The 21,060-nt window shown below is 36.9% G+C and overlaps 10 protein-coding genes across 10 annotated transcripts; 6 read left to right on the top strand and 4 right to left on the bottom strand.

The window, feature by feature from the left end:
• Window positions 1-795: 795 nt before the first annotated feature.
• BDF20DRAFT_886885 (uncharacterized protein) lies at window positions 796-1,206 on the top strand (the record flags this gene model as incomplete). Its single annotated transcript, XM_053082011.1, has 2 exons — window positions 796-856; window positions 948-1,206. Coding segments are annotated over 2 exons (185 nt in total), but the record flags the coding sequence as incomplete, so codon positions are not given.
• An 835-nt stretch (window positions 1,207-2,041) lies between these two features.
• Window positions 2,042-5,301, top strand: BDF20DRAFT_886883 (uncharacterized protein). The gene is made up of 12 exons (XM_053082010.1): window positions 2,042-2,208; window positions 2,300-2,399; window positions 2,465-2,643; window positions 2,740-2,818; window positions 2,898-3,101; window positions 3,187-3,790; window positions 3,871-4,010; window positions 4,072-4,201; window positions 4,270-4,354; window positions 4,425-4,563; window positions 4,638-4,913; window positions 5,003-5,301. Exons 1-12 carry the CDS (start codon window positions 2,095-2,097, stop codon window positions 5,179-5,181), a joined length of 2,229 nt encoding a protein of 742 aa, XP_052933629.1. The 5' UTR covers window positions 2,042-2,094; the 3' UTR covers window positions 5,182-5,301.
• Window positions 5,302-5,491: 190 nt separating this feature from the next.
• On the bottom strand, window positions 5,492-6,162 carry BDF20DRAFT_838139 (uncharacterized protein; the record flags this gene model as incomplete). The annotated part of the gene is made up of 2 exons (XM_053079125.1): window positions 5,492-5,518; window positions 5,593-6,162. The coding sequence occupies 2 exons, from the start codon at window positions 6,160-6,162 to the stop codon at window positions 5,492-5,494; spliced, it is 597 nt and encodes a 198-aa protein (XP_052933628.1).
• A 236-nt stretch (window positions 6,163-6,398) lies between these two features.
• BDF20DRAFT_886879 (uncharacterized protein) lies at window positions 6,399-6,887 on the bottom strand. Its single transcript, XM_053082009.1, has 2 exons — window positions 6,688-6,887; window positions 6,399-6,600 (listed from the first exon to the last, which is right to left on the bottom strand). Exons 1-2 carry the CDS (start codon window positions 6,796-6,798, stop codon window positions 6,484-6,486), a joined length of 228 nt encoding a protein of 75 aa, XP_052933627.1. The 5' UTR covers window positions 6,799-6,887; the 3' UTR covers window positions 6,399-6,483.
• On the bottom strand, window positions 6,598-7,711 carry BDF20DRAFT_703101 (uncharacterized protein). The gene is made up of 3 exons (XM_053076078.1): window positions 7,340-7,711; window positions 6,688-7,259; window positions 6,598-6,600 (listed from the first exon to the last, which is right to left on the bottom strand). The coding sequence occupies exons 1-2, from the start codon at window positions 7,613-7,615 to the stop codon at window positions 6,966-6,968; spliced, it is 570 nt and encodes a 189-aa protein (XP_052933626.1). The 5' UTR covers window positions 7,616-7,711; the 3' UTR covers window positions 6,598-6,600; window positions 6,688-6,965.
• Window positions 7,712-8,925: 1,214 nt separating this feature from the next.
• On the top strand, window positions 8,926-9,195 carry BDF20DRAFT_886873 (uncharacterized protein). The gene has a single exon (XM_053082008.1). It carries the CDS (start codon window positions 8,968-8,970, stop codon window positions 9,175-9,177), a length of 210 nt encoding a protein of 69 aa, XP_052933625.1. The 5' UTR covers window positions 8,926-8,967; the 3' UTR covers window positions 9,178-9,195.
• A 3,062-nt stretch (window positions 9,196-12,257) lies between these two features.
• BDF20DRAFT_825033 (SBF-like CPA transporter family-domain-containing protein) lies at window positions 12,258-14,024 on the top strand (the record flags this gene model as incomplete). Its single annotated transcript, XM_053077941.1, has 4 exons — window positions 12,258-12,591; window positions 12,673-12,948; window positions 13,027-13,526; window positions 13,632-14,024. The coding sequence occupies 4 exons, from the start codon at window positions 12,258-12,260 to the stop codon at window positions 14,022-14,024; spliced, it is 1,503 nt and encodes a 500-aa protein (XP_052933624.1).
• A 513-nt stretch (window positions 14,025-14,537) lies between these two features.
• On the top strand, window positions 14,538-14,888 carry BDF20DRAFT_907418 (cytochrome c oxidase, subunit VIb; the record flags this gene model as incomplete). The annotated part of the gene is made up of 2 exons (XM_053083381.1): window positions 14,538-14,732; window positions 14,805-14,888. The coding sequence occupies 2 exons, from the start codon at window positions 14,538-14,540 to the stop codon at window positions 14,886-14,888; spliced, it is 279 nt and encodes a 92-aa protein (XP_052933623.1).
• Window positions 14,889-15,336: 448 nt separating this feature from the next.
• On the top strand, window positions 15,337-16,679 carry BDF20DRAFT_824454 (dihydrouridine synthase-domain-containing protein; the record flags this gene model as incomplete). The annotated part of the gene is made up of 2 exons (XM_053077895.1): window positions 15,337-15,573; window positions 15,657-16,679. The coding sequence occupies 2 exons, from the start codon at window positions 15,337-15,339 to the stop codon at window positions 16,677-16,679; spliced, it is 1,260 nt and encodes a 419-aa protein (XP_052933622.1).
• Window positions 16,680-16,856: 177 nt separating this feature from the next.
• Window positions 16,857-18,424, bottom strand: BDF20DRAFT_824714 (WD40-repeat-containing domain protein; the record flags this gene model as incomplete). Its single annotated transcript, XM_053077919.1, has 2 exons — window positions 16,857-18,128; window positions 18,242-18,424. The coding sequence occupies 2 exons, from the start codon at window positions 18,422-18,424 to the stop codon at window positions 16,857-16,859; spliced, it is 1,455 nt and encodes a 484-aa protein (XP_052933621.1).
• Between the last annotated feature and the right edge of the window lie 2,636 nt (window positions 18,425-21,060).

Genomic DNA, 21,060 nt, shown 5'->3' with positions numbered 1-21,060 from the left:
CCATTGCACTGTTTTGGACAATATGAGAAACAATAAAGCATTTTCAATCTCAAAGCGCAGTTGTTCTTCATAGTGCTGTCCAGCATTCTAAGTATAATAAGATGCTTTGACACATTCGGGAAATGACAGTCGTCTGTTTTTTGGTATGGAGCTTTGCATTATAAACTTTTGCTAGTGGATAGAGCATTATTTCGCCCTTGGAGAACACTTTATACTGTCTGCCTTGATTTGTTTCCCTTCTTCTTAAGAATCTTGAAATTCACACTGTAGATACCATATATTCTCAAGCAAATTCTGATAATCGGTACCCGAAAGAATCAATTAATAACATCTTATGTCAAAGAGGATATATTACATGAAATTTGACAGAGACTAACAATTGAATGAATATTACCTACATTTTCTCTTTTACACAAATTCTTTCAACTCGATAACATATACACATCTTTTTTTCCCGTCTATAGAGTACTATGCCTAACAAAGTGCGATCTTGTCTGTTTAATTCCATTCACTTAATCAAGTAGATTCTTTCTCCACTTTGTTGATCAGCGTGGTAGCCAACAATATCAATGGATAATGTATCCATAATGCATCTGATGCTGTTCTTTCCCACGCCTTGCACAAGAATTTTTCTGCGGTTCGATTTCGGCTCGCTGCCACTATATCAAATTTGTGAAATTGGAAACACCTACAATATAAATAGGAGGTCATCCTCACACTAAGAGATAAATTTTACAAATATTGCTTATTCTCTCCTTGAATTGCATACAAAAAGCATTTAAATGTTGGCTACAACAATGACCAGAACTCTTAAGCCGAAAGGCGACATCAGTTCTGTTTTCGCCCATCTTGCCAGGTAAAGAAGGCTTGGTTGATCCCGCTCTCTTGAAGTTAAAGAAACAGATTGCTCCCAAAGATTTGTCTGTCCTCGCTAATTCCTACCTCAGGCTTTTAGCCGCTTTTAAGAATAAATCAGCTGCAGTAAAAAAACTGGGCCCTGCTATTATTCCCGAAGTCAAATTTGAAAAAAGCTACAGCCGGCCAAAAGAAGGCTTTAGAAACGCACAATAAGATACTCGGTTTTTCTTAAACATGCTTTCATCCTTGCTTTTAACGACATCACTGATAGGATCCGTTACCGAGTGTAATCTACGTAACAAAATTCATATTTGGCATACATTTTTCTTTTTCACAAATTAAACAGACATTCAATTTGTTAATTAAAACAGAATGTTTGTTGAATATCTCCTCATTTTTGACCTTCTGTTACAGTCATAGCTAAACATGTCTTTCTCCTATAGACTTCATTCGTTTATAAATGAATTATATTTAGCATTGTGTTTTCTAAAGCTATTAAGGAAAAGACATATAAAGTAGTATGAAAACAGTTCAATTTTGTACACATAACAAGGGATTGATGATCAATACACCTCTGAACTTTAAGAACAACAAAGTATAAAAAGTATCCATATTTAAGCCTCGCATAAATCAAGGGACACTACAATAAGAACTTGACTGCACATTTATGTTCACGTATACCACTATGATAGCTTTCAATTGATGAATTCTATACAATATCCAATTTGCTCAACGAAACAGTAAACATATATCCATAACCGAATAATAACTTAACATGGTATATATCGTCTTATATGAATTCATGACAATTATTGCGAATAGTTTGATATGCTTTTCTTGGATAACCTACATATGTTTCTAATTATACTGTCAAGTGGATAGTTTTGTAGAAATCCTTCCGGAAATTATCACACTGCCTCTCAATGTTCATTTTGGGCGTATATTGTCAAGTTTTTTATGAGAAACTTATCACGCGGAAGCAGCAATAGTAGTCATTTTGGGTGCGAAGGATTCTTCAAATATCAAATGGGTTGCCTAATTTCTTGTCAGCTCAAGTTAGAAGAGCTTCGCCTTTTTTTTTTTTTTTTTTTTTTTTTTGATCCGCTTCTGCAAAGATCGTGAAATTCTCGCGGCGCGTTTGCAATATCTGATTGATTTTTTTTTTTTCCAATTTCCAAATATTTATGCTTTGAGTTTTAATACTTCAGCAATACTGATATCACCGTTTAGATCGAAATGGAAGTTCAATCAGGAGTATCGTTTAGGCACAGACCCTTCATGTATGACTGTGTTCAGTGTAATGAGGATGGACAGTTTGTCATCTGTTTGGAGAATAATGTCCACATTATGGTTAGTTAGTAGTTGAATGGAAGGAAGCCTACATGTTGAATGGCAGATCTTCAGAATAAGTTAGTTACCTAAATTTGAAATAAACAACTAGATTCCCATTTTAACCGGTACCACTTCTAAAAGTGATAATTATAAACATGTTGGTCTCAGTTTACCCCAGTTAGTGGAACCTTCGATTGAAAAAGCTGTATGTATGTATCTGTCTCTTACGCTTGCTTTGTATCAGTTTGATTATTGACTTCTGTACAATTTATAGTAAGACCGGAGTCAATTGAGACTTCATATGCACTAGAAGAGGGTTTTCGCTGTGCTAAATGGTCGCCATCGAGAATATCACCTTCCAAAAGCTCCTTCTTATTAGTAATTACGACCAAACATAGAGTGCTGTTGTACCAGGATTCGGCAGAGAAAGCAGGTACAACTGACTGGCAGCTGGTAAAGTTTTACTCTTCTTCAGTATTTTTTAATGGCTGGACTACGTTATTCGCTTACTCACTGCCACTTAAATTCTGCGTTGGTAAAATCAAAAAGTTCACAGACCTGACAGATCAAATAGTAGACAGTTTTGCTGGTGATAGCACTTTACCTATAACCCCTCACTATACTCTCTGTAAGACCACTGTTTGAATTTTTTAATGTGATGCACAAAGAGAGTTCGTAATAGTTAACCTCTGCAAATTACTCGATAGACGGCGATTGGTCAAAGAGGCTGATTTCTGACCCTCTTGCGATAAATCCGATACTTTTTGCCTTGTCAAATAAAGCTGGCGAGATCAATATATGGTCCTACATCGAAGATATAGGTGTGAACCATGAACTCACCGTAAAAGCACATAAAGGATTTGTGAATCTATTAGACTGGACTGATTGGATAAATGTCGAGAAATCACAATGTAACGGTGAACTTCCATTTATTATTTATGATGCTCGAAAATGCAAGAGAAAGGAGAAAGAAACCTAAAACCTTGGTTTTAATAGATATCGCTCATATTGTCTCTACCAGCACTGATGGAACCGTGGCATTAACATCAGTTAGACTTACTTTGCTGGAGGATGATAATACTGTAACATGTATCGAAAAGGTGGAAGCTGAACGTTTATTTACATGGTTCGAAGACGAGCCTACAATAACGACATTAGCTAAAATCACTTATTGCAAAGAAGATGATGAAAATTGTTTAAAGATTGCACTCTCCCGCGGGGGCAGCGTTCAATGTTTATGCATGATCATCGGCGCAGATGGAACCTTGCAGGCAGCTCAGGAAACTTTCGTGGCCTATAATTTAGAGCATTCTGCGTTGGGTTTGAGCTCTGGAAATTGGTTAACAGGAACAAATTTCCAATGTTACACTGTGGAGGGGGAAGGCTTGAATCTCATTTTCGACAAACACGGACGTCTGGAAGTGGATGAGCAGGCCCACTCCGTCTTGAATAAAAAACTGTTGCAGAGATATACACAACAGTGGATGGATTTACAACTAGACGCTGAAGAAGATAGTATACTCACAACCACGGGCGCCACACCATATCTGTGGGGTGCAGTAGACGGCCCGAATCATTTATATACGGCACTGTTTTATTCGTAAGTTATATTTGCGAAACTATTACGCACAACATTTACCATTGCTTTACTCGCTTTTAACTTCGAATTTATGTACTTAGCTTAAAGCCAGATGTGGATGTATATTACAGATACGAATCAGATGAAACTGTAGCGTTTGCTTTTATTCTGCAAAAGGACAGAAATGACCAAACTGGTGTGATCAATTTAATACAGTCGTTCACGAATGATCCATACTTTTGTAAGTTTACTATCCTTTGCCAGCTATTTGATCATTGGCTAATGGTAAATTCTACGCCTAGTTTTCCGAAAATCAATCAGAGGCGCACTTTGGGAACTCTTGGAATTTTTCCTCGGCGATAATGATGTAAAATCATTTGTTGACCTAATCAAAGAACTATCAAAATATATAGAGGAAGCAAGCAAGTCCAGGTAAAGAAACTGTTTGGAGATAGAATGAATGGTAGGTTCCTCTACTAACCTAATTATGCCTATGACAGTCAAACATCGTTTGTAGAATCAATATACTGCGATCGTAGTACAATTAGTGCAAGAATCCTGATCAACATAAAATTCCTGTTAGAAGTAGGCCTTATCATTTGCCATATTCGTGAAGATTGAAATACTGATGATGATTATCCTTGATTTTTCGCAGAATTACAGACCTTGTTATTTTGAAGAAGATTTGACCTCTGCATGTGAAGAAGCGAAACTATGTCTACAATCCAACTTTCTCTATAATGTTTTCAACTATGCTTTAGAAACACTTGAAGATCGCTCGGAACAATGGACAGGTAAAATCTCTTTCTCGAGGAATAATGTAGGCGTATCAAGCGGGTATTTGACATTGCTGTATTTCAATAATTAGACGAAGATATTACAATGGTATTACTGCTTTGTGACTTTGCGCTCACTTTAAAAGATAGGAAATTGTTAGAGTGCACAGCAGCAATATATAGCAAACTACAAGATGAATATCCAAGTATTGAAGTTCAAGAAGAATTAATTTATGCCAAGACGTTTAAAGCTGATTCAGAGTCTTCTCCACCTGAGCGAAAACCGCGCGAAAAATGTCCAGTATGCGAGGCGCAGGTTTATATATTAAGTGATTCAATAGCTCAATGTGACACAGGTCATTTTTGGGGTAAGTATTCCAAAGACATTTACATACAACACATTAAAACGAAGAAACAAATTAACCGAGTGATGATTTTGACTTGCTATTATTAACAGAACTCTGTAGCTTGACGCAAAAGGTCTTATCGACGCCTAATACCAGAAAATGTTTTTCATGTGGAGCCAAAGCTCTTCCAGCGGGTAATAATGATGCGAACACTTTAGTCAACTTCATTGTGAGAAAATGCACAAAGTGTATCTTCTGCGGTTCAGATTTGATTTTGCAGAGATTTTAAGGAATATATCAATCTACATCAATGACAAGACGTTGTTCCACAGTTCTTTATTATTTCGGTTCTACTCGTTTCAATAAAAGCCTGCCTTTAATTATTCCACTTTTTAGAGGAGAAAAATTACGTACTATGATTGCATACTCTTTAATCCGGTATGATGACTAGTAGTAAAACGATCAACCGAAGAGAAGTAAGCCGAGATAAAGTATTAGATGAACAATATGTAATGGACATGGGTAGCGGAATAACTACTTCTACGTTTATATGTACATTTGGTGAAAATTATTTAGCAGTCATTACTAAGAGGCCTGATTTACCAACGTAGGTAGTGAGTTGGACACTAAATGTACATATGACAGACCGTTTTAATATTCAAATCATACGTTTTTACGATACATAACTATCATAACTTACTGTATAACCATCAGGATTGTTTTCCAAATATAATTGATGGTATTCCTCAGCATCGTAAAATGTCGTTGCGGGCTCAAAAGTGGTAACGATAGGTTGGTTGGGCAGGTATTTCTCCTGAACGAATCTTGTTACTTTTTCGGCAATAGCTTTTTGCGTATCATTATGGTAGAAGATAGTCGAGCGATATTGCGTACCAATATCTTCGGAACCTTGAGCATTTAACGTTGTTGGATCTAAGATAGAAAGATAGGCATGGTGAATTGACAATAAATTGTCTGCCAGAATGCAGCAGCAATCAAGGGATGCCCATACTTTACCATGCATGCTATAAAAGAAATTGACTAGTCGTTCAAAGGAGACTTTTTCAGGATCAAAGAGAATTTGACAGACTTCAGCATGGTTGGTATCACCTGCCTTCACTTGCTTGTAAGAAGGGTTCACCAACTCACCGCCCATGTAACCTACTCGAGTTTTGATGCCTACGTCCCTGAAATGTTTATTAAAGATGTGCTCAGTTCCCCAAAAGCAACCTGCCGCGAATGTAGCGATTTCAGTATTATTAAGTGTCATAATTAATGAAAAGATTTCGTTTAGGAAAAAAAAAAGTAGTACAGTACGAAACGACAAACAGAAAATAGAAATAATAAAAAAAAATTAACTTTGACAGCCATGGTTGCTCAAATTCTATGCACATCTTTTTAATTTTACAGATTTTTAGATTGAAAAAAAGGTGTAACGATATAATTTAGATAGATCAATCATTTAAGAGTTTGATTGGCTCACCAAAGAATTGTAATGAGCACCCAATGAAAAGAGATGTTTGTGATAACTAATCAAGATTAGAAAATTTGTAAGTTATTCGTGGTCTTAGTAACCGGTATAATGAAACACTTACGCTAGCTTCAGTGGAGTTTTATTTGGGTATTCGTCTTCACAAATCTTTATATCAGGTCCTTCATGTTGAATAATATCCACAGGTACTTGCTTGGCTTTAGCAAGCGCCAACACCTATATCGAGCAATTATAATGGATGAATGTTGTGAATATAGTAGTTTCATTATTTTCTTCGTAGCCTTCCATGAAACGAAAAAATACCTCTAATTGACCTCCCCAACGGGCTGTATTTTCTATATCATCACAGTACTTATTGAAATCTCCATCTTCCAAGTATAAAAACGGCGTGAAATCATCAGCATTTTTGCGCATATAGTCTGCTGCCAACTTCCTTAACTCCTTATAGTTGACATCTTCGTCGTATCTCAACTTTAACTGGTGTGAGAATGCATTATAAAGACTAGATAAAAGAGAAAATAAGTGTATTCGCCACTGAGTTAATCTCAAAAGCTAATAATCGAGCTTACTATGATGAATGTTTACCAGTGACCGTCAGCAGTTATCTGCTTTATCCTTAAATTCAACGGTGCTATCTTTTTCGTAAGGGCTTCTGTCTCAACAGTACTCATATCCACTTGATTTTCGGCCTCTTTCTCAGCTTCTAAACGTAACCTTTCCATTTCTGCATTACGCTTTTCAATTCTCTGTCTTGCTTTATTGACTTTCTTGGGCTTATTTTCAGGAGCTATACTTTTCACTTCAGGTGTTGTATCCGACTTCTTATCTTGTAGAGTCAACTCGTTTAAGCGATCTAGTGAAATGCCATCGTCAAACTGGTAAACGTAGATATATAAAGTTGGTAAGTTTACTTGTAGACTTTCAGAAGGCCAAAACTGTTCCTTATTCTTTTCACCTCTTCTTCAGCTTGATCTGGATCTAGTCCTGCTTCTTTTGCTTTGAAAACTCGTATTTCTTCTTCTTGCTTTTTTTTTAGATCGTATTCCAAATCTGCAATCTTTGAGGCGATCTCCCGTTTTTTCCTTTTATCACTTTTAGGTGCACTTTTCCGTAATCCAATTATTATGGATGTAAGTTTCTTTTGTTCTTCTTTGTGTTTTTCTAATAATTGCTCCATTGTTGAGGGTACTTCCGTTGCTGTTGATTCTACTGTTACTGTTGTTTCTGCCATTTCCAAATTTTTGGTTAAGAAAAAAGGAACGGTTTGGTCTTTATTGTTTGTGGCTGCATGGAAATTGTTGTAAGAAAAAAGGGAAATAACCAGTTGTAACCCCGCATTTGACTAATGTAGTTTCGGTTTTAATTTAGACCTTTTGTATACAAAATTGGATATTTTAATTGACTTAATTCAGAAAATTTAAGTTATTATTTTCGGACAAGTTACTTTTTACATTTGGACACTTGTAGTAAACATCTGAGGCCCGCCTCTTTTTGCACGCATTTGTTGCAGTAAGTTTCGTTGTTTGATCGGCCCAGAAGAATTACCTACTTAGCTGCCATTTGAACTGGTTGTCCAGTTGTATTCTATGTAAATGACTCACAATCCTGTATTCTTATTGACTGCTCAGCATCTCTCTTGATCTAAAATTGTATCACTTTAGTGTCATTTTTCCCTTAAAGAAAGCAATAACAATAGGTGATTGTATAAATTAACTTCAAAACGCCTGTTTGTTGTCAGTAACTGATGAAGTGATGAAGTGATAAATAAACGTGTCTTGATTTGGTGTCAAGATTTAGCGCGTCCAAAGAAATCTGTCTATAATGTTTTTGTTGTCAAAACTTTCTTTGTTGTCCAAATATAACATTATAACAAAAAGCCTCAGTTTATAAAAAGATGAAAAGTTGGTATCTTTTCCCTTATTTTATCAGAGTCTAGTTGGATATCCTTTAAAGAATTATTAAAGAAGTGTTAACAGTGGATCATCAGGTAGATTAAAATGAGATCTCATCACGAGCTACTCACAACGACTTCACTGTACATATTTTGTTTGTAACTGAGTGTTTGTATCTTTTGAGTAGCTTTTTATCATGCCTTCAAGAGAAGCAAAAGTTTACCTTGAAGCAAAGTTGAAGAAAAAGCAGCAAGAAAATAAAGAAAGTCAGTTCATTATTGCTGTATTTTGTTTAATATTCGTTTATGTACTCAATTAGAATCGTTGAACCATTCATTTCTAGAAACATGTTTTGATTGCGGACGGGAAGGACATGCCCATAAGGGCTCATACTTGTGTCCAGAATATAATGGTAACAGATAGCTGAAGAGGTAGTATTTCCTGTTCATTTTCACTGATATTCTGTTCATACGCTTTTCTAGCCTAGAAACGAAAGTCCGGAAAAGACGAATACGAAACAAAGCAAGTTAAAGAGAAGGGCAAAAAGAGAAGGCTAGAAGCGAGAAAAGCATCGCCATCGAATACTGTGAGTTTAAAACCTCAAAGGTGGATCCCAAATTGCCAAATCAAGTGCCCTTCTCTAAAAGTAATGTCATTTTCGTAGGTTTGTAACAATTGTAATAGTGTCGAAATGAAAGAAGTACGAATTTCGAACGGCTCCAGCGTCTATGGTACCAAGGCCTGCAAAACCTGTGGTATAATATGGCAAAGAGACGTCAATGCGGCCAAAAATATGCTTACTATTGCAAATTCCGTATGGGAACACAATGGCCGCCCCGACATTTTCTCTCGCCATCGCCATAACGAAAATGGTGCTGCAGGTTTTATACCGACGGCTTAAAGATTTTTACGCGTTTAGGTGAGTTCATCTTGTGAAATTTGTCACTGTACATTTCTGGGGTTTTATTAACTGCTGCTTGACGTTACTACATACTCAAACAGGGTAGGTATTCTGTGCTTTGGCACAGTATTTACCTTGTTTGAGTAATAGTAGTTCGCACATTTGGCATTGAGCATTTTGACAGAAAAGGTATGATCCCAAAAATTATACTTTTCATCCAAAATAATTTTTAAATTAATCTGAATTTAGTTGTAATATAGTCTCAATTTAATAGCCATTTCGTGCGAAAGTCAACGGAAGAACAGTATTGTATTCAGGCTTTCTCCAATTTAAGGTAGCAACTTTCACTGTCGAGAGGTTCAGTGACAAGGAGATTCTACGCTAAGTATATTTATAATTTATGGAAGCAGAAAAGTTGAGTCAACCGCTGCTGTCGAGATTAATATGAAACGAACAAACCGTAGCTAAGTACGCTCGCTTGTACGATATGTTAATTAGAGCAATTGCTTTGAACACGAAAATCTTTTTGCAATAGTAAGCCGGCTTGAGGCCTCTTAATAAAACTTACATCGGATATGGAACAGTGGAAGCTCCACCCAAATGATTTTACAACATGAGCTTACATAAGGAGAGTGTTCTGACATTGTGTGTAACCTACTCGAATACCTGAAGATCCGGGTAAAAGAGAATCCTTTTTTGTTAGCAAAAGTCATTGTTGCTCATTTTAGTGCCATCGCTGTTGTGCGCATAAATGAGGGGAAGTGATTGTAAGGGGATCGTCTACCATCTTGTGCGTTGCCCATAATCTGCAGTCGATCACACTTCTTGGTCTTTATGCTTTAGAAAAGAATAAAGACCATCGGTACCTAATTGTATCACTTAGGAGGTAAGTTTAATGTATTGCTCTATATTGTGTGGGGAAAGAAGGGAGAAGACCATGCGCACAATTATTAAAAAAAGTGACAAGGGAAATGCCCGTAGTTTAGGATCTTTGCCGTTAAGGCAGCCTAACTAAGGTAGTTTTGAACACGACACTTCAAAAGCACAAGCCTGGCTTTCGGTGTTTCAGAAGCTGCTTCCTACTGAGATAGTGGTTCCTGTTGATTGTTTAGGACAACTTGGAGGTTTTGTGAATATCAAGAAGCTCGTGCTAGATTGATAATCACGCATCATCATGAATGCTTCTACTCGATTACACTAAACCAGCTTAAACCAACATAAATCTGTACGACTGATTTGAAAAACCAGCTATTCACGTATGACGCATAGCTGTATAAACAAAAACGCTTGAAGATGTGTATGAGGCAGTCCTCGCACTGTAGGAATGGTTCGACGCCCGGTTGTGGATACCTTCTTCTGACTGGCGAAGAAATAGACCAGTAATATAATGAACGCTTCAATTATCACCTCTTCAACCTTTCATAAAAGTCAGAGTAAAGTTAAGAGATGTTATTTAAACTAACTATGCTGTCAAGAAGAGTAGTGATTATCCATTTTTAAGGTTACCCACCATTGTGAAGACAGAGCAGTTCTTTTTTTTATAGTTTTTCGGAATAATTAGGCTATCCTTTTGTTTATATTAAACTAGCAGTCCATTCTCTTCTTCTTTTTTTTTTTTTCGTAACAAACAACAAGTATTTGAATTTTGGTTTACGATTGCCTTACACTTATCGTGATATATGTATATTACTGTTGTTCTCGTGTTCTATTGAATGCATCTTGTTACCATTTATGCACCCTACATAATAGAATGCAAGGTATACTTGCATAGCGTTGACAATTAACACGGCAAGTTTTTAAACCTTCTTAACGGATTATTCTATTTTATGCGTGTAACATGTATATTGTCAGATCATAATACTTTATTGTTTATGTTGTCTGACGCCTTTCTATTTTAGTTTGCTATGCGTATATAGATAGTGATGACTTCTTGGCAATTTTATGTGTGAAAACAGTTAAAATATACATAAATGGGAATTTTGGTTCCTATCAAACGTGTAGAAAGTGATTATCAAACAGACAGATAGACAGCATCACATAATTTGGTGTAAATGATTTTAAGTGAAGATACTATACTATTTTGGTATTTTTACGCTGAGAGAAAAATTGAATGAAAATCCATGAGGATGCGTTGATTTGAGAGGGGGACACTTTTATATAAATTTCACTGGCTGCTTATGATGAAAAGGCTTTATCTGTTCTAAGAAAACTGGTCAAATTCGCGTTCATACATGCCGCAAAGGATTCTCAACCTTTGAGTCTAATCTTTCTTTCTTTTTTTTTTTTTTTTTTTTTTTTTTTTTTATTCAAATAGAAGATGTTCCAAAAGTGGCAACTTCGTGATCTTCAAACCTTGTCTGTTTAAGCTTATTAGTGTGCTCGACATCCAAAGTTGATTTCCTCCAAATATATAGAAAAGTAATCAAATGAAACCCTTTTATTCTACGACATTTTTGAGAGTATTGAAACAGAAATTAGTCTATAGTCATCAAGTGTTTTAAAAAGGGAGATATTGAAGCGAATTGCAATTTAAGATAAATATAGATCGATTTAATAACAGATAAAAGTGTGCATGGCAGTGAGTCAAGCAGCCTTTCGTCAGTAGCAGTGGATAGGCCATCTACACCCCCTCCCAACAACAACAACGTCAAGAGCCCTCACCCGAAGTGTATTTCTGTTCATTGTTAGCCTTCCTCAGCCATAGTGATCTCGACATTTATTGTAGATTTCTCCTCTCAGTTATTTTAACCCTATCCTTGGCTGACTTTCCAACGAAATCCCCTAGTTTTTCAATATGTATGAAATCGCTTGAGTAATGTCTGACCCCTTTTCCTTTAACTAGTGGAGACAAGAAGGAAAATCCCTCCAAATAAAGTAAAATAAGATGTGCAGAAAAAAAAAATCTCTTTCTTATTTCTTTCCTGTTCTTCTACACATAAAGTTTCTTACAGCTGGATACATAAAAACAAATAAACATGTCTATAAAATCCAGGTTTCTGCGTAAATCACCGAATAACCACGCTTCTTCTTCTACTTCATCTTCTTCTCCATCACTTTTCTTTGGTCTATTCAAATTGATGATGGACGAATCAAAACTGAAAACAAATTCTTCCTTCGCCAGTGCAACAACCGTACAGAACAGTTATCCTGTTAGCGATTCACAGAGAAAACATCTGTCATTATCGCCGTCTGTTTATACGGATAAATCATCGACACCATCTCCAACTCATACTACTGCAGCAGCAAATCAGTTCAAAAAGCCTTTCCTTACCTCATTTAAAAAGACAGTAGGAAGTTTGTTTGCTAAATATTGGTTTCTTCTGGGCTTGTTCATTGCTATCATTCTAGCGATATTCTTTCCTAATGTAGCGAGGAAAGGTGGATATCTTCGAGCTGAGTGGACAATCAAGTGGGGTAAACTTAGTACTGAAAATAAATTTCTTTGTTACTATTTGTGGTAGACTGACAACCTTCCTTTCATGTCGCCGTTTGCAGGTGCTGTCATTGTTATTTTCTTAATATCCGGTTTATCGCTAAGAACAAAAATCTTAGCAGAGACAATCTTACGTCTACGACTTCACTTTCTGATCCAAACCATCAACTTGATTATCATTCCTTTCACTGTCTTTGGCCTCGTTTTATTATTCTTTAAATGCCATATGAATATCAATTCTTTGTTACTTGTAGGCGTCGTCATTGCAGCAAGTACGCCTACTACTGTCTCCTCTAATGTAGTCATGACAAAAAATGCAGACGGCAATGAGGCTTCCGGTAAATTTACGAGTAAAAATGCTTACATCGATTAAAAAACTAATCCTTTCGCTGCTTTCTTTCATCTCAAAATAACAGCTTTGATGAATGCTGCGTTGGGTAATGTACTAGGTATTTTTGTCTCTCCAGCTTTAGTATCTGCCTTTCAAGGTCCCTTATTGGCAGCTACTCCAGAGGATGAAAGCGCCGCTCAAGCAGGTGGACAAGTCGACTTTGTCCAAGTTCTTAAGCAATTAGGCCTGACTGTCTTGGTACCACTCATTGTAGGCCAAATATTCCAATGGTTTTTTACTGATTTAGCAGCCAAAATCAAAGTGAAGTGCAGACTATCAGATGTCAGCAGCTTCATGCTCTTAACCATGGTTTGGTCTGTCTTTTCAGACGCTGTTTACTCTGGTTCTTTTGCTGCTGTCAAACCAAAAGATGTTGTAGCGGTAGCTATTATGAATGCTGGTTTCTATATCTTATTCTCACTGCTATGTCTCGTGCTCGCTCGACTTCCCCTACCAAGGTTTATCGAAACTCCTGCGATCGTCAAGAGATTAAGATATTCACGAGAAGATACAGTTGCTGTGATGGTAAAAGTCAAGGGAACAAAAAAAAAAAAAAAAAAAAAAAAAAAAAAAGATCTACTTGGTAGATGTTCAATCTTTTGCTTATCATCTCCTCCTTAATTAACATAGTTCTGTGGTGCTACCAAAACAGTAGCTATGGGTGTTCCACTTATCAACGTTTTATATCAAAATGGTGATCCTGGTACGGTTGGAGTTTTATCTACACCTTTATTACTTTATCATGTTGAGCAATTGATCTTTGGTAATATTGAAGTTGAAATTCTCAAAAAATGGGTAAAACGCGGTAAAGCAAGAGAACTGCAAAAACAACAACAACAATCATCAGAAGAAACAGATGAAGCAATAGCCCCTTTTCCATCTGCAAGGGACGAAGAAGAAAGTGTAGTGTACCGTGATAGTGAAGTGACGCACGTGGCTTCTCAAATCGGTCCCCATAATGGTAAACATTCGCCTTCACCTTTATCTCAGCTGCACTATGCGGAAAACGAACATCATACATAAGTTCAATGTCACCACTTCTACGTTGGCCTGAACCATCAGCGCCGCTGTATACATCATCTTAAAATCGTTCTTTTGTTCTTCCTTGCCTGACGATCTGTTTGACTGTATGTCAATTTCCGTATTTGCTAATTACATATATCTCTCTATTTTTAATAGCTACCCTTGTGTTCTGATTATTTTTGAACTCTTTTTTTTTAATGTGTAAAATCACCATGAAAACCCATCGTGAAAAAAACCATCATTTCCCTATTTCATCACTCTATAACAAGCATTCACGTATACGTATGCTTACATAGTATCTTTTAGAACAAATTTAGTTTGTTTCTCAAAATTATATTCCATCATATAAAAAGAACAGGTTACCCTCGTTTCATTCGCATGTTTTTTGGGTTTTTTTTTTTCGTCTTTGAATTTCAGCCCCTGGGGTACGCATTTTGACAGCCTCAGACGAATAAAGCCGAGCTTCTGTTTTTCATAACTCCATTGACACCTTCATCATTCAAAACACTGAAAATGACAGATCCTACTGCAACGAAACCACCCAGTCGTGAAGAAAGAAAACGATGTTGGTTTTTACGGGACAAATATTTTGGTTGTCTAGACAAATTAAATATCACAGATCCCACCACTGTCGAAAAAAATCCTGAAAAAGCAACTCCATGCTTAGAACTGAAGAAAGCCTATGAAGAAGGTTGCATAGCCAGTTGGGTAAACTAAATCAAGTACAACCGACTTTTTACGAACATCAGAGCTCATGTATATTTCGTTTATTTTTTTCAGGTTGAATACTTTAATAAAAGACGAGTTTTGGATTTGCGGCAAAAACAATACTTGGAAATGTCAGCAAAACAATCAGGAAAATAAACTAGGAAGCACAAGTAAAAAAAGAACAAAAAAAAAAGAAAAGAAAAACTGTAACCAAAGCTTCCGCGTTAGTAAATGATTATTATACCATGGTTTGACTTAGCACCGCCCTATTCACGACCAAAATAAAATTGTAAGAGGGCTATACTTTAATATTTAATATAAAGTTTCATTAAAATATCAAATCGTTTGCGAATTGAACAGTTGCAGCTTTAAAAGTTAGCTTTCATATCGAATCTACAGGAGTTTCCAGGCTTCCTAAATGTACAGAAATTGAACGATTCATCGATTGGCCTGATGCAACGGTTAAAAAATGATTGGTTCAGTTTCAATGTCTGTGGAGAGAAAAAAAATTTTGGCAGTAGATCAAAAGAAGGGGTTTCTTTTTCATTTAACAATTCATATCATTGAACTGTCAAAGACCTAACCAAGCTGGTCGTACACTATTATGAGCCCCGTAAAATTAGAAGGATACGAGTTTTTCAATAAAACTCTCAAATCACCAAAGACAATCTTGGCTCCTATGGTCGATCAGTCTGAATTGGCCTTTCGCATTTTGACCAAACGGTATGGATGCGACGTTTGTTTTACTCCAATGCTTCACGCCAGACTTTTTTCTGAATCCAAAAAGTATCGTGATGAGTTTTTTACCACAAACAAAGAAGATAGACCACTTGTTGTTCAAGTAAGTGTTTTGTTTTATAAAGAAGTCGTGTACCTTTTTCTTCTGATCGAATAAATTGTAACGGTTAAATTTCCTTCTTATAGTTTTGCGCGAACGATCCTGACATTCTATTGAATGCAGCTAAGCTTGTTGAAGATGACTGTGATGCTGTAGATCTTAATTTGGGCTGTCCACAACATATTGCTAAGAGAGGCTTTTACGGCTCTTATTTACAGGATGAATGGGAATTGATTGCTAAAATGGTAAGCCTCTTGCACAAGGAATTGGCTGTACCTGTTACTGTCAAGATTCGCTGCTTTTCTTCTGTTGAAAAAACAGTTGAATATGCCAAAATGATAGAAGCAGCTGGCGCTCAGATGTTGACTGTGCATGGGCGTTTGAGAGAACAAAAGGGCCATAACACAGGATTGGCAGATTGGACGAAAATTAAGGCTGTCAAAGAAGCTGTCAAAATTCCTGTGGTGGCCAACGGCAACATTCTGTATTACGAAGATTTCCAACGGTGTATGGACTTTACCGGATGTGATGCTGTTATGACGGCAGAAGGAAGTCTGTACAATCCAGCTATTTTTTCAAAAGACATGAAATTACCACCTTTGGCTATTGATATGGCTCAAGAATATTTGGATATTTGTAAAGACGTCAAGACAATCGGTAGTGCCATCAAGGGACATTTATTTAAAATTCTACATTCAACTTTACCTCACCACACAGAAATGAGAGCAAGGCTAGGAAAAGCACGTACATTAGACGAATACGATAGTATTGTCAAAGATCTTAGAGTGGCGGTTATGAAAGATATAGAAGAGAAAGGTGAAGGGGAGGACGTTCAAGGACAAGCAGATGAAAATGGTATTCGTAAGTATGCCTATTGGAGATGTCAGCCCTATTTCAGACCAAAATTACCTGCAAATAATGGGAACAACAACAACAATCAACAACAAGTTAAAAAGCGAACTGGCGAGACGAAAGAAAATGACAATTCCAAAAAAGTGAAGCAAGATTCGCAGAAAGAAGAAGAAAACGTTGCTAAATTAGATGCAATACCTCTCAGTGCGGCAGCCACAAATACTACTGGCACTACTACTACCCCCACAGAAAATTAGATTTCATCCGACCATTTTGTATTTATAGAGTGAATATTTAAGCAGATATTATATAATATAATTAATTCATAAGAATAAATCAAAAAGCATGTACAGAATAACAAAATAGATATACGTGTAATAAAAAATACAAGAATAAAAAAAACAGGTGTGTATATATAAATTGGAAGCAATGTTTTAATGTCTCCAAATTTTAAGCTGTTTATCTTTACCGCCACTAGCTACCTTATCTCCTCCGGGTGACCAATCCACGGCAAAAACTTCGTCTAAATGACCTGGTAAATCCATCTTTATCTTCATCTTCTTGATGTCCCAAATTTTCAGTGTACTATCTTTGCTTGAACTGATCAGTAAACGAGAATCGCTGGACCAACTGACTTGATAAACAGCACCAACATGTCCTCTGAGATTGCCCAAGAATTTACCCGTTTTGCCATCCCATAATTTGACGTGGTTATCGAAGGAGGCACTAGCGATATATCGACCATCAGGAGAGAACATCACGTGGTTTACTAATTTCTGGTGCCCTGTCATACGTGTGGTAGGCTTCTTACTCTTCTCAGGCTCCCAAAAGAACATCGTAAAATCGTCTGAGCCTGACACTAATCTCTCCGGTCCTTTGCCTTTAAGGGTATTGTATCTATTGAGGGCTGCTTCTTTAGCTTCTTCTTCCGTAGCATGTCTTCTGCCTGTATGATCAAAAGGACCAGTACGTAACGCAAAATCGGTACTTAAAGCCAATGTATTTACCCAATGGCCATGACCTTCCAATGTTTTGACCAACATGCCCGATGAATTCCAAACTTTGATTGTTTTATCTTGAGAGGCTGTGTAAATTAATCCTTCACCACCCCATTTGACACAGGTCACGGCCGCTGTATGCTGAGAGATTGTAAAAATCATACGTCTAAGGGAAGTATCCCACACCCGCACAGTGTGGTCTTTCGACGAACTAGCTAATCGGTTACTTTTCGAATTTAAGTGATAAGGCTCCCAAGCTAAGCTTGTAATCCATTTGCGATGTCCTTTCAAACCATCTCCAATTTGTTTACCAGTTTTTGGATCCCATAATCGAACCGTATTATCCATGCTACCGGATGCCAGAGTCTTACCATCAGGAGACCAAGCAATGGACAATACCCATCCTGCATGTCCTTTCAGCGTTGAGCGTGGTGTTTCTGTATTCAAATCCCAAATACGAACTGTACAATCGCCTGAGCCGGTGGCTAATTGGCTTCCATCTGGACTAAAAGCACAAGATAAAATAGCCTCCGTATGGCCTGCTAAGGTGGATGTACACCGTGAAACGGCTCGTACTCTAAAGATTGCCTGCGGTTGATAAACGATATTGATTGTTTCTTCAGTGGATTTATTCTTTCGATCGACCCATAAGTTGTTGATGATTTCGTCTTCGTCGACATGGAACGAATAAGGAAGTGGATCGTCACCCTAAAGTAGGAAATGAGAAAAAGAAAAATAAATATACCAGTTACAAAGACAAAGATGGCATATCAAAGCCGAGAATACATTTATATGTATATGTGCTTTTTTGGTTGACTTACTTGATTCAAAAGTTGGTTTAATAAGAGTTCTAATTGTTCAGGTGTGACATCACCGGGTAAGTTGAGAGGAGGCCCAGTTGAGTCTCCTTCTGCTGTTTTGAATTGTGCAACTACTTTTTGACCGGGTGGCATGGCAGCAGCAGCTATTTCATCGAGTTTCTTTTGTTTCGCTTTGGCTGCCATTATGTATAATTAAGGATTCGGTAACTGATGAGTGAAATGATCTAGTGTTGTAATAGACAAGAATTTTACATTCCACTTTTCTGATCAAAATACAAAAAATTGTGACTATAATATGTGACTATTCTTACACTAAGCGCTATTATGCAGAAAGTTAGATCAGGCACCTAAAGCACAAGCATATAGTGGTCTGAAAACAGCGGATCGTCTATCCATTGCATGCGGCAGAGTTGTTGACTGAACAATAATGGTCAGGGTTGTTGTTTGTTCCCTTAATACATTTTTTCTGTAGTCCGAACAGGTCTCGTATGTAACTGAGTATTTAAGTTGCTTCCTTCCAACCAATATGATGTGAAATTACTTGTTCGCTTCAAATTGTTCGAGATCTTCTACTGTGTATTGTGGAAAATAACAAAGAGATGATACCCTGGTATCGATTTACGGTATATTATTTATCCAGTAAGGTATAACGTTCAGCATATGTCTTGCTTGTCAGTTTGTCCTTACGATCTATAAACCATTGGGCTTCACTGGCAATCATCCGTTGCTTTTTGTCCCTTGCTCATCAAATTATCCATAAACAATGTACAAATTGGCTCAACTTGATAAGACATTGTGATCTATTATGATGTTCAAGGTAAATAGACTGCTAATAGAGCTTTTATATAAGGACGTCACGTTACGAATAAGAATACAACTACTAGTACTGATTCGACTTGCTTCAACTTATCAATTTGCATTCAATTGGCGTTTTCAAGTTATGGCTACGTAGTTCAACTCCAAAAGCAACCTATACTACCATATTGTTTAATAATGTGTAGCGTGAGTATAGTAAACGGATGTTCCGGATCAGTAGATTAGCTATTCAATAACTCAACGCCCTTGAAATTGAGCCTTGCACTTGTCCTGAGGTTTGAAGGTTTGAAACTTGGTGTCAGCTTCTGTTGACAGCTTCTATATGCACCAAGATTTAAACATTCCTGATTTCTCATCATTTCTCTCCAGGTGTAACCAGTTATTGTTGCCACTGAACGAACGTTCCGCTGGGTCCAGTATCTATTGTTTCAATTGCAGCAAATTGAAACCATCTCCTTTCGGCTACAATTTTTCCTTTGGGACAAATTGCAGAATTCTCGGATTCACCTTTCTTGACACGGTCATTTTTGTTGAAGCGATTTACTTTACCAGTGTGTTCTATATAATCACCCCATTAACACAATATTGCAACTTAAAACCATATTTTTACTATGTGAGTATTTTAAATGAGAAATCCTGATAAGCATACTGTAGTCTGTGACACGTGCAGTTATATATTCATATAAATTCTCAAAGAAGTTTGCACATATTGTATTCCTTAAGCTTAACGCTTAATTCAATAGAGAAATCAACTCAGTAAGTGCATTGTCATTTTAGCATGTTCTCCACGCACGTGCGAAGAATAGGAGAAAGAAATGTACTCACCTGCACTGGTTACCATAGATTTTCTTTTCAGATTCGTTCCTGGCACGCAGTGGTAATCAAGCTCGAGTCTTACAGTTCGTTTTCCCTTTCTGTATGTTTTTTTTCTCATTAGTACTTTCGATTCAGCAAATCAATATGCAGTATAATGCTGAATAAGAGATTCACAAAAACTAACCGTTCCATCTAAGGTTATACGCTCAAATTTGACTCCGTCGATAAAAACAAAAAGAATCAAGAAATCAAAAAAGAAAAAAAAAATAACCAGAGACCGAACTCAGTGTGTAATAAAATCGTAAACTATTATCAAAGCGATTGGAAACTCACGGCAAGTCCGCATTGTTATAATGAAACCGAATCTTTGCAAAAAATGACAGAAAGTTTGAGTTTATAGCTTAATTGATATGCTCGCATCTATGTTCAGTGTGCAATTGAAAACAGACATCTCAGGCGTACATTACCAAGGAAGAGCACAAATCCCTGCGTGAAATTTGAAGTGGAGCTTGTCGTAATAATAAGGCATCAAGATCAAACTGGAACGGCTTGTCAGAATAATGGCCCTCTCAAAGCCAAAATAATTGCCTCGATTCATGGGCAATTGATTATCTTGATAGCGAGAAATACAAGCAAGAACTACTATCCCCGTCAGAAAATAATCCTTGAATAACCTATCATAACTAACTGCAGGTTTAAGCAACTGTTTGAAACAAAAAGTGAGAAAGGACTAATATTTGCAATGAACTGTGTGTGTATGCATGCTATATTTATAATCCTAAAGCATCTCTTCTTCCAAACAATATCGACAAGTAGGTTGAAAGGTGATCTTTTGCAAAGGCGAGCTCCTTACGAAACGTAAACTCAGCTTTGCCCTAAGTAATAAAAGGTCATTTTCAGCGGATTCGTTAGTGCTGCACAAATCAGCTTACGGTACCTTTTGTAAAAAAAAAAAAAACGGCTCTAATGGATCATAGGTAATTGAACCACTGCGAGGAACAAAAAAAGAGTGTGCAAAGGAAGGATGAAGCACAAAGATATTACTAATCCGTGTGAAGCCCTTCATACGCAACATTTTTAGGCCTGTGCAACCGATTTGGCGCGCATAATAGTTGTATATTCTAATTGTAAACGGTATATCCTTTCCGGCAAATCGTAAATTCTGGGTTTCTGCTAAACATTTATGA

This window comes from Mycotypha africana (assembly GCF_025528875.1).
Source record: "Mycotypha africana strain NRRL 2978 chromosome Unknown BDF20scaffold_9, whole genome shotgun sequence".
NCBI lineage: Eukaryota > Fungi > Mucoromycota > Mucoromycetes > Mucorales > Mycotyphaceae > Mycotypha > Mycotypha africana.
This window is presented reverse-complemented; position numbering and strand designations above follow the sequence as displayed.